General features: G+C 29.3%; 3 protein-coding genes across 3 annotated transcripts; all 3 read left to right on the forward strand.

Annotated features, from left to right (window-relative positions):
• Positions 1-434: 434 nt before the first annotated feature.
• Positions 435-1,327, forward strand: LOC118045854 (major allergen Pru ar 1-like). The gene is made up of 2 exons (XM_035054585.2): positions 435-702; positions 817-1,327. Exons 1-2 carry the CDS (start codon positions 519-521, stop codon positions 1,110-1,112), a joined length of 480 nt encoding a protein of 159 aa, XP_034910476.1. The 5' UTR covers positions 435-518; the 3' UTR covers positions 1,113-1,327.
• A 2,949-nt stretch (positions 1,328-4,276) lies between these two features.
• On the forward strand, positions 4,277-5,147 carry LOC118045858 (major allergen Pru ar 1-like). The gene is made up of 2 exons (XM_035054590.2): positions 4,277-4,517; positions 4,632-5,147. Exons 1-2 carry the CDS (start codon positions 4,334-4,336, stop codon positions 4,925-4,927), a joined length of 480 nt encoding a protein of 159 aa, XP_034910481.1. The 5' UTR covers positions 4,277-4,333; the 3' UTR covers positions 4,928-5,147.
• Positions 5,148-7,171: 2,024 nt separating this feature from the next.
• On the forward strand, positions 7,172-8,005 carry LOC118045856 (major allergen Pru ar 1). The gene is made up of 2 exons (XM_035054587.2): positions 7,172-7,409; positions 7,493-8,005. The coding sequence occupies exons 1-2, from the start codon at positions 7,226-7,228 to the stop codon at positions 7,786-7,788; spliced, it is 480 nt and encodes a 159-aa protein (XP_034910478.1). The 5' UTR covers positions 7,172-7,225; the 3' UTR covers positions 7,789-8,005.
• Positions 8,006-11,996: the final 3,991 nt, after the last annotated feature.

An 11,996-nucleotide genomic window follows, 5' to 3' on the forward strand; every position in this document is an offset into this window, starting at 1 on the left:
AATATTATATATATATATATATTAAAAAAAAAACATTATTTTTTATATTAACATATCAATATCAAAACAATTCAAAAACATTAAAAAATATATAAAACAAAAATTAAATTTTAATAAAAAATAGATTGAAAGTCAATCTCAAACCCCTTGTATCTCCATCTCTATTCTCTTATAATTATTTTAAACTTTAGGCTTGACTTTTAAGTTTTCAAATCCCCATTTTTCAAAATATTTTTCCATGAAATTGATATACAGATTTTCCCTCGTTCTTTTATTTACTGAATAAATGATGGAGAACATATGACATGCATTATTTAAAACAAAGAATGACCATGAACAGATATGAAGAATTTAGGACTGCTCTTTGATGCATGTATATTGTGACCCTTTCACACCACATAGCCTTCAATTTCATGCTATAAATACTACCTCTCCTCTTGTTTCATCACCAAAAAAACATCCTGCAAATCAACAAAATCTCTCCCCCCTTCTCAGTCTTTTAAAATCCTAAGTTTATAATGGGTGTCATCACTTTGGAAAATGAGTTTGCGGTTGCTGTCGCCCCAGCCAAGCTTTTCAAGGCATACTGCCTTGAAATTGACACTCTTTTGCCTAAAATTCTACCAGAGCACATTAAGAGCTCTGAGATAATTGAAGGAAATGGAGGGCCTGGAACCATCAGGAAGATCACTTTTGCTGAAGGTTAGTATATTATATGTTGCAATTACTTGTAATTATATTAACTATATTGAAATCATCATAACACTCGCTGTATGTACCGTACGGAGAAGTAACAAATTGATTTTGCACTTGCAGGAAAAGATCTCAGTTATGCCAAGCAGAAGATTGAGGCGATTGACGAAGAGAACTTGACCTACAGCTTCAGCTTGATTGAAGCCAATGTTTGGAAGGATGCAGTTGAAAAGGTGACTTATGAGCACAAGTTCGTGGCAGCTCCTGAGGGAGGATCCATTTGCAAGAGAACCAGCACATATTACATCAAGGGTGATGCTGAGATCAACAAAGATCAAATCAAGGATGTGTATGGCAAAAAGACAGCAGGCTTGTTCAAGGCTGTTGAAGCCTACTTCTTGGCCAATCCTGATGTCTAAATATGAGAATTCCATGTTTGATGGTCTTTTTGGCGTGGCTTGTTTCTTTCTTTTTTTCTCTGGCCTTGGCAAATGCTTTTTCTTTTTTTTTTTGGATAATTTTTTCTGCCTTGATAGCATTTGATTTTGTGGTCATGTGGTTATTTGTATGGAAGCATTTCTATCAAGTTATTGTATTGTTTGCAATATACATAATAAAAAGCCTTTTGTTTCCTTATATATTTTCCGAGAGGACTTGAGTTTATGGAACTTTCTTCTCTTTCCCTTTTCTTTTTTTAAATAAAAAATGATAATACATCGAAGAACAAAAACATTTGTCCAATATATAGATATGTGTGCACATAAAAAAAGAATTGTGTTTAAAGAATTTATATGGTTCAATATTTTATTATATTTTAAAATATTAATTTTTCATACAAAAATGTCATATGAAAATATCAATATAAAAATAGTATTTATATGCGTAATTAATATTTCTTAGCATTAATAGAAATTTTAAGGGTGTTTCAAAATATAATAATAGTTATTTTAAAAAATATATTAAAATAAAATTCTTTTCTAGTATAATAAATAAAAAGTGAATCCCCAAGTCACCTTCGTCACTCATTTGATGGCTCCCTAATACTCCCTCTAGAACCTGGGCCACCTGCAAACAGTAAGCAACACATTACTAGCTTTGAAGTTTGATGTTGTACTTGGATGCAAGGTTGTCAAAATTGTGTTTTGACTTGTAAAATTATATGATTTTAGGAGTCAAAACATGTATTACGAGTTGAATTGCATGAAAAAATAAAAAATAAATAAAATCGAGTTGAAATCGGGTGAAATCACAAAAATCAAATGAAATCGCGTAAAATCACGTCATCTTGACTGAAAGTTTTTTATTGTTGTCCAGCTGTCAGACGCAGTGGGCACCTTTTCTCTTCCAAAGCGTGGGGGCCTGTGTCCCTTATGCTGTCTGCTTCCTGCAATGTGCATCCTCCAAGTGTTTTTTCTCCTCCTTTTCCTTTTAAAGCTCTCTCTTTTTACCTAGGGAGAGGCAAAACTCTCCTGGACAAATGGCAAAACAGTAGCAAGGGCACTGCTCAAACTTTAAGTCTACTATGAAACTTGTCGTCTAACATAATGATGTAAACCTGCACCCAAGTAGCACAAAGTTAAACTCCAGTTTATGTTCTAGTCTTGTGAAATGGTCTGCTGCTGTCATTTGTGTTAAAAAAAAAAAACAGAAAGCTCAATTTTACTTTTGTTTTTTCTTCTGATTCTATTTTTGTGTTTATTGCGGGTACAACCCTTCACAATAAAAAAAACCGCAAGAACAAAAGCAGTAAATTCATGTTCTTGCTGTTGTGTAATACATTAAGTTCATGATTTGATTAATTAAACTAATTTAAATTTTAATTAAATTTTCAAAGTTATTAATTTTTTAATTTAAATTTTATTTAAATTGTGTATTTTAAGATACTTAAACTATGTATGAATTTTTATTTGAAGATTTGAAATATGTATAAATTTTTATTTGAAACATGAATTTTTTTTTAATGTATTTTAAAATTTATTACGATTTTTTTATGATTTTACGATCTGTTTTTACGATCCGAATTTATAAATGGCTTTTCGTTTCGTGTTAAAATCTCGATTTTAACAACCTTGCTTGGATGTGTTATGTGCCACTACTCACATACCATCGCCTTAGCACTGCTTAGGCTCAGCCTTTGTCTTAATCCAGCCTTTGGTTATATTACAAAAACGCAATAAAAAAAAGGGTGAAAATACCCCTGAGAAAGTTCATGGAATTAAAATGTTAAGGGTAGTTAAATAATTATATTATAAAAAAATGAAAAAGTAAAAAAACACTCCTGGCCTCCAATAAGTTTTTTAATTAAAATTAAATTAGTAATTTCACTTAAAAAATAAATAAAAAAGAATGACTTATCCCATTCAATTTGATAATGTCATGCTTTGTAAAATGACTATTTTGCTTCTCAATTTGCATTTTATTAGCTTGTAATGTGAAGAACAAAATTATCATTACACTATAGTAATACATAAAATTTATTTATTTTTGTGTATCAAAAATATTTAAAAAAATATATATTTTTTTCTTTGTTTCATATTTTTTTGTGTTTTTAGATTATTTTTGATGTGCTAGTATTACAAATAAATTTTAAAAAATAAATAAATATTATTTCATTATATTTCTAAATAAAAATATTTTTAAAATAATTATTACTATAATATTAAAATAGCACATAGTGAAACCAATCTTGCTCTATAATGTTATACTTAGCACTCTTAGTTTTATATATATATATATATATATATATATATATATAGACACACAAACACACACACACACACGTTATTTGGAAGCCTACCAAATTATACCTTCTAGATTTTTTTTTTTTGTTAAATTATTAATTTATTATACCATGAACAATACCTTTTTTTTTTTTTAGATTCGAGGAAACCACACCTCCCGAAAACACAATACACACACATTATTTGGAAGCCTACCAAATTATACCTTCTAGATTTTTATTTATTTTTTGTTAAATGAATAATTTATTATATCATTGAACTATACACACACACATTATTTATATACACACGCATTATTTCGAAGCCTACCAAATTATACCTTCTAGATTTTTATTTATTTTTTGTCAAATTATTAATTTATTATACCATCGAAATTGATAGGAGCTTCATTTGACCAATCGATAATGATCGTGGGCATTCTTTATTGTGATCATATTCTGGTGACTTTCCTTCAATCTCTCAATAATCATTTTTTTTCCGACATGGGGAGTGAAAGAAGATTAATAAAAATTGGAAAAATATTGCTTAAATACAAACTTTAGGCTTCACTTTTAAGTTTTCAAATCCCCTTTTCTCGAAGTATTTTTCCTTGAAATTGATATGCTGGGATTTCTCCCCTTCTTTATTGAATAAATGATAGAGTGTATAAACATAGTCAATTAAGGATTTTATATGGTTTCATAGGTGTTTTATTTGACCAGTGCATATATTATTTAAAACAATGAATGACCATGAACAGCACATGAAGAATTATGGAGCATCGTATTTTGACGCCACATAACCTTCAATTTCATGCTATAAATACTACCTCTCCCCCTCTTGTTTCAGCAACACAAAAACATCCTGCAAATCAACAAAGTCTCTCCCCCTTTTGTGATCTTTTAAAATCCTGAGTTGCAATGGGTGTCATCACTTTGGAAAATGAGTTTGCTGTAGCTGTCGCCCCAGCCAAGCTTTTCAAGGCATACTGCCTTGAAATTGACACTCTTTTGCCTAAAATTGTACCAGAGCACATTAAGAGCTCCGAGATAATTGAAGGAAATGGAGGGCCTGGAACCATCAGGAAGATCACTTTTGCTGAAGGTTAGTATATTATATGTTGCAATTACTTGTAATTATATTAACTATATTGAAATCATCATAACACTCGCTGTATGTACCACAGAAAGAAGTAACAAATTGATTTTGCACTTGCAGGAAAAGATCTCAGTTATGCCAAGCAGAAGATTGAGGCTATTGACGAAGAGAACTTGACCTACAGCTTCAGCTTGATTGAAGCCAATGTCTGGAAGGATGCAGTTGAAAAGGTGACTTATGAGCACAAGTTCGTGGCAACTCCTGAGGGAGGTTCCATTTGCAAGAGAACCAGCACATATTACATCAAGGGTGATGCGGAGATCAACAAAGATCAAATCAAGGATGTGTATGGCAAAAAGACAGCAGGCTTGTTCAAGGCTGTTGAAGCCTACTTCTTGGCCAATCCAGATGCCTAAATACGAGAATTCCGATGCTTGGATGTCTCTTTTGTTTGCTTGCTTGTTTTTAATCAAAAGGAGAGTGGCTTTGGCGTGACAATAGTTTTTTTTTTGTTCTATTGGAAAAACTCTAGGACGTCGAGCATCCACTATTCCTTGTTGGTGTGGTTATTTGTACTGTAACATTATTGTATTGTTTGCAATATAAAATAAAATCCAACTTGTGATTAAGTTATTTGTATCTTTGAATTATTATTCCAACAATGTGTATAAGCGTTTTTTTTTTTTTTCATTTCTCTCTGTGCGTGTGTGTATATTTGTTTGAATTCCATATTATTAGAGTAAAAATTCCTAATTAAAATTAAGAACATGAATATTTCAAAAATATACATTACTTGCTGCAACAGGAAATTCCATAAGGATACTTCAGTCAATTAAAATGTCCAATCCAGAATCTCTCTATATATAAATCAACGACTCATCTCTCCAATCTTTCTGCTTCTCAAGGAATCACGATTTAGGGAAAAATCCCCAAATTAAAGGGAAAACCACAAAAAGGATTTGCGAAAAGTGTGAATCTCTCAACCCCCCATTCCGATCTATTTAATCCGACATTAGTTATTATAATCTTAGATCCTAAACTTTTTTTTTCATGCTTTCATCCCTGCATATTGAGAGATGAAAGAAAAACTCATAAAAAAAAAAGTGCTCAGTCAAGCACATTTTAACTATATATATATATATATGAAAATCAATTTTAATATAAATGAGTTTCTATTACAAAATAAGTTCCATGGAGCTAGTATGGTTCTTCATCAAGTTAAAAATGGGTTTAAAGGGGTCCTTGACATATTTGTTACATGTTTCTAGATAAAATCAATTTGAAAATCGATTTTTTGTGGGTTTTAAAACTTAAATTTTGTCCTTTTAGCTATCGAAAGTGGCGAAAACCTATGCTAGAAAACTACGAGTTGTCTAGTCTCTAGAAAATTTAGGGTGGATAACATTTTGTTTTTCCACTACAAAAAAAAAGAAGTCAAAGGTGCTAGCTTGGACTTTCAAGCCCTTAGAAGCCTAGTCTGTCTTATGCTCGAGCGACCCCTCCTAGACCCATGCATATATATTCTATTCCTAAAGAAGTTTATTATTTTAATTTTAGAATAAAATTACTTTTAAATAAATATATTGAAATTATAGTTAAATAATTATCCAATTATGCAATAGTTTACAAGAGCATTAGGAAGCATATTTTAATAAAACAAAAAAAAGGAAATACGTGAATAAGAAAGTGAAGTTTCTAATTAAAGAGAATCATTTTTCTCTCTTTAATTAATTTTAATTAACACTATTGAAATTTTTATGAATATTTTTTTTAATTAACATTAAAAAAATTACGTTAAAGTACCTTTTTCATTTTAATTTTTTTTTATAAACATTTATTTTAATTTTCAGGTAATTAATTAAAAATAGATTTAGAAGAAGTTCTTAGAGTAGGTACATTGACTTAGGATATATTTGGGAAAGCGATGTAAATTATGTTTTTAAAAAATTTTATTTTATTTTTGTTTAAAAATATAAAAAAATTATGTTTTTATATTGTTTTAATTTGTTGATATCAAACTAATTTTTTAAAAAATAAAAAGAATTATTTTAATATATTTTTAAATAAAAAATATTTTAAAACGTTAAGCTATTACAATGAAAAGAGTGAGAAATGCTTCACGCTTATATATATAGGGTGAAAAAGGTTAGCCCATCTCTATAAGCATTAAACATATAATTAGATCTGTGGATAAGGGTTTTGACTTGTGACTTTTCTTATGTATTCCCTGCCTTTTTTATTTATTTATTGTATTGTTGATTTTTGAAAGACCACCTAATGGGGCTGCGCCCAGCATGAAGGACTGCCTCTTTTTTCAGCCTGCTTCCGACCAGGCACTTGAAATAATGATAACGTAAGACTTCTTTTTGTAATGACTTCTACTACAATGAAATTGATGTTCTAGAATTCACCCTTTTTTTGTAGTATTGAATAAATGTTGGAAAATTGTCGATTAAGAATTTTATATGGTTTCATAGGTGCTTTATTTGACTAGGACATAAATTATTTAAAACAGATAATGTCCATGAACAGAATGTGAAGAACTAATGAGCACTGGTCATCGACGCATATATGTGATCCTTTCACACCACAAAGCCTTCAATTCCATCCTATAAATACTACCTCTCCTCCTCTTGTTTCAGCACCACAAAAACATCTTCCAAATCAACAAAATCTCCCCCCCCTTTTGTGATCTTTTAAAATCCTGAGTTACAATGGGTGTCATCACTTTGGAAAATGAGTTTGCTGTAGCTGTCGCCCCGGCCAAGCTTTTCAAGGCATACTGCCTTGAAATTGACACTCTTTTGCCTAAAATTCTACCAGAGCACATTAAGAGCTCTGAGATAATTGAAGGAAATGGAGGGCCGGGAACCATCAGGAAGATCACTTTTGCTGAAGGTTAGTATATTATATGTTGCAATTACTTGTAATTATATTAACTATATTGAAATCATCATAACACTCGCTGTATGTACTTGCAGGAAAAGATCTCAGTTATGCCAAGCAGAAGATTGAGGCTATTGACGAGGAGAACTTGACCTACAGCTTCAGCTTGATTGAAGCCAGTGTTTGGAAGGATGCAGTTGAAAAGGTGACTTATGAGCACAAGTTCGTGGCAACTCCCGAGGGAGGTTCCATTTGCAAGAGAACCAGCACATACTACATCAAGGGTGATGCTGAGATCAACAAAGATCAAATCAAGGATGTGTATGGCAAAAAGACCGCAGGCTTGTTCAAGGCTGTTGAGGCCTACTTCTTGGCCAATCCAGATGTCTAAATACGAGAATTCCTATGCTTTATTGTCTCCTTGGTGTGTTTCTTTCTTGTTCTTTTCAATCAAAAATGGTGGCTTTGGCTTGGCAATAGTTTTTTCTCTGTGTTTTGTTATTTGGGAAAAGCTCCAAGTACGTGAGAGCATCCATTATTACTTAATTAGTATTTGTTGATGCGGTCATTTGCCTACTTGTAATGTACCATTTATATTCGTGAGTAAACATTATTGTATTGTTTGCAATATACATAATAAAAATCAAACTTGCGACCGGGTTTTTTTTTTAAAATAAATATTTTTAGAGATGACTTTATAGACTTTTCTCTTCTTTCCTTTTTTTTTTTTTTTTAACCCTCGAAATGATAATATATATGCATACCAATTTCTAGGAACAATGAAGCTTTCATAAAATCTTTCTTAGGTGCAGGTAGTCTGCATCTTTCAACCATCCACGAGGATGGGATATCATTCTACTTTGGGCAAGTTATGTGATAATATTAAACCCGACTTGGAATTGATTGGTACAAGATAAAGTTTTTTTTAAAAAAAATAAAATATTATTATTTTAAAAACATTATTTTTTGTCAAAATCAATAAATTTTTAGTGTTATTTTTTTAACATTTAAAAAAAAAAAAACTAGTTTAGAGTGAATTTTATACTTGATAATATTTTATCTAATTTTATTACATGCTAAAAATATTATGAAAACTGTAGTTTTTTGTCGGATGTATTTCATACGTAATGAAATTATAAATGGTTTTATGGAATAATAAAAAATATTTTATATAAAGTATGATTTATTTTATGATATAATAGTAATAGTTAAATCCACAATATTTAAATTAAAATCATTAGTATTAATATATATTTTTAAAAATTATTTTATAATTTTAATTTTAAAGGCATTCTTAACCAAAATATATTAAATTACTTTTTCTTTAACTTCAATTTCAACTACAGTTTTAACCAAACATATATTTTTACAAACCAACTTCAACTAAAAGTATTTTTTATAAAATATTTTTTTTAAAACCACAATCACAATAGCTACCGGAATATCAAAAACACTTTTATTTAAGTCAGTTGATTTATATACTCACTAATTGACTCAGAAGCTGACTCGGCCAAACTGTGACCGGGGCCTTGGCTTGTGTTAGACTGAACCAATCCATTCCTATCAGCATCGCCATCAAAGAGCAGTGAATGATCCATTTCTATCACAAGAAAATGACGTGGTGGTTAGTTCTAAACAGTGAAGTACTGGGCTCGCCTTTCTGAAAACTGTATCTCTGTCATTTTTATTTTTATTTTATTTTTTTTACCAATTCCTTCTGTTTTCTTGGAAAGATAAATTCGTGACAGTAGAAAAACTCTTGATAGGAGATATTAGCAAGTAAACTTGATTTATGTTGGGGATAAGATTTTAAGTTAATTTTTAATGAAAAAAAAAAGTGTTAATGTTATATGTGGATGTTTTGATATAATGAAAACATTTACTTGAATAACTAAAAGACAATGTTTGTATTTAAATTGAAAAATATATGAATTGGTAAATAGTATAGGGATTGTTCAAGCTACTTAAAGACAAAAAATAAAATTTAAGATGAACAAATTTTTCAAAACTTTTTATGGTCATTAAAAATAATTGTTTGTGAGAAACTCTAACGATTTAAATTCTAAGAAAAATGTATGTTTTTTCAAACATTTATTTTTGTTATTTATGATTTTTTTTATTTTGTCATAACAATGATTTTCTTATTAAAAACATGATTATTTGAATAGAAAATTAAAATAAATATATTTCAAAACTCAATTGATTTAAATTTAGTAGGAACAACATGCATTTCTCTAGCTATAACTTCATTTTTGTTATTTGTTAATTTATTTTTAATTTTATAGGGAATATGTTTTTTTTTTTTATCAAAAGCTTGGTTATTCTAATAAAATATTACCACGATTTATAAAGTAATTATAAAGAAAAAAGATTAATTGTTTTAATTATTTCCATAACAGTGTATAAAAAATTTAAAAGGATTAAACCTGAGGCTCCAAATTATAGCTGTGTGCCTTATGTGGAAAAGGACTTTGGTGCTTTCTTTATGTCAATTTTAATCCTTCATCTCTCAGTATTCTTTAACAATAATTTAAAAATTTATCTCGTAAAATTTGTTGTTACTTTAATATCCGAATATTTTATGACATACAAGGAAAGTGAGAGAAAACAAATCAAAAAATAGTTCAGTACATAAAACCATGTAAAATATATCTTGAAAGAATTAAATTGAAAAGAAAAAAAAAAAGTTTAGTGGCCAAAATTTGAAACAATTAAAATTCCGGAGACCTAGAAAGAAAAATATTGCTGTAAATGGGTTTAAAAAGTTTTTGATAAAGACCTAAAATTGAATTAAACCAAATTTTAAAAAAGTTTAGGTATCTAATTTGTGTTTGAAACCACGTTCAAATTTTGTGTTTTTCACTCATATTATAAAAGATAGTTTATTTTAGGGATGATCATTTTCAGTTTTATTTGGATTTTATAAAAAAAAATAATCAAATCGAATTTAAAAAAAAAAAAAGCAAATACGGTTCAAATTGACCGGTTTCGGTTCGGTTTGTTTTTTAGAACAAAAACCAGTTCAAACCAGTTTTGCTCGATTTTTTTCCGATTCAGGTTCGGTTCGGTTTTTTCAAAATATTAATCAGTTTTTTTTATGGTTCTGTTTTTTTCAATTTTTTTTTAATTTTTTCAGTTTAATTGATTTTATGGTTTTTTTACTCATTCTTAGTTTCTTCTTCGTAAACGAATCCTTTAACATCAAAATTGATGGTTGAAATTTCGATCACTCAAAAACTTTCTTTCTCTTGAATTTTTTCCACAATAAAGATCCTTTTTTAATTGTCAATGTTAATTGTTACAGGAGTAAGAAAGCCTTAGCTGAATTGCGGGAAATAAAAAAAAAGTGACTGATCTTTAGACGCAAATTGTGCTATGAGCCCTTTAGGCTTCTCTGATATTCGTTTGTTCGATCTCGATCGGACTGATAGAATCCATTCCTATCAGCATCGCCATCAAAGGGCAGTGAATATGCCAAATTCGGATGACATGTTAGATCAACCATCTTTATGATTAAAGGTGAGATTTGGCCATATCAACTCAACTCAAAATTAATTTTAATTTTAATTTTTTTTATATTTAAAATGATTTTATTTCCATTAAAAAAATTCAAATAATATTGTTTTAAGATTGATTCAAGTTAACTTAACTAACTCATAACTTAAATCTTGAGTTAAGTTAAATCTCAAGCTGATTCTAATAATTATTCTAGTAAGGTTTGAATTTATCTAATTCGCTTGAGCCAATTTAATATCTTGGATTTTGGCTTAATCTCGTAGTTCTTCTGATGTTTTGAGTCATTTTTCCTACCTAAAATGACAAATAGATGATATTTGCAAAATGTATTATTTTATAAATTCAAAGATTTTTTTTTATGCTTAAGTAAAAATTATTTAAGAGAAAATATAAAAATATTTTAAAAAATAATTTTAATAAATAAATATACAATAAAAAGTGAAGAAAAAGGAGAATCTCCTTGTGGAGAGATATCCTGATTCCTTTTTATATCCCATCTAGCTTATTTTTTTAAAAAAGGGTGCTAAAGTGTAAGCAATACATCTTCAACTCATTAGGATAAATATCTATTTTATTGTAGTAAAATATATATGACTTTTCAGAATAATCATGAAGCTCCATATTCTTTAGAGTTAAAAAAAATAGCTCAATACTTTTTTTTTTTTTTTTTTTGATAACCGGGGTGTCCGGGCCAGCTTGCGCGCACCACAACTAATCCCCGGGCCCACTGAACATCCTGCAAGCCCAGTGAACAGGTAAGACACCACAGGGGTGACAGGGGTACTCTTTAAGGTTCGAACCCGGGACGTTCGCAAGAATTGAACTTGCAGTTTACTACAGCAGCTAAGCCCTCAAGTGTAAAAATAGCTCAATACTTGATTGAGCTTGAAGATGATAGACCTTGTAGCTTATCAAATTTATATATGTCTTGGCTAAACATTTAACTAAATTTAAGAATATTATTTCTAACAACTTACCACATTTATATATATCGGGATTATTATCTTATTTTTAGATACTCTTTTATAAAAGAATATCCGGATAAAAAAGCCATCATATAATCTATCAACTTCTTTTTTACTA

This window comes from Populus alba, chromosome 11 (assembly GCF_005239225.2).
Source record: "Populus alba chromosome 11, ASM523922v2, whole genome shotgun sequence".
Lineage (NCBI taxonomy): Eukaryota > Viridiplantae > Streptophyta > Magnoliopsida > Malpighiales > Salicaceae > Populus > Populus alba.

Coding starts and splice junctions, on each gene's coding strand:
- LOC118045854 (XM_035054585.2), top strand. CDS start 519: ATGGGTGTCATCACTTTGGAAAATGAGTTTGCGGTTGCTGTCGCCCCA. Junction 703..816: donor GAAGATCACTTTTGCTGAAG/GTTAGTATATTA, acceptor TTGCACTTGCAG/GAAAAGATCTCAGTTATGCC.
- LOC118045858 (XM_035054590.2), top strand. CDS start 4,334: ATGGGTGTCATCACTTTGGAAAATGAGTTTGCTGTAGCTGTCGCCCCA. Junction 4,518..4,631: donor GAAGATCACTTTTGCTGAAG/GTTAGTATATTA, acceptor TTGCACTTGCAG/GAAAAGATCTCAGTTATGCC.
- LOC118045856 (XM_035054587.2), top strand. CDS start 7,226: ATGGGTGTCATCACTTTGGAAAATGAGTTTGCTGTAGCTGTCGCCCCG. Junction 7,410..7,492: donor GAAGATCACTTTTGCTGAAG/GTTAGTATATTA, acceptor ATGTACTTGCAG/GAAAAGATCTCAGTTATGCC.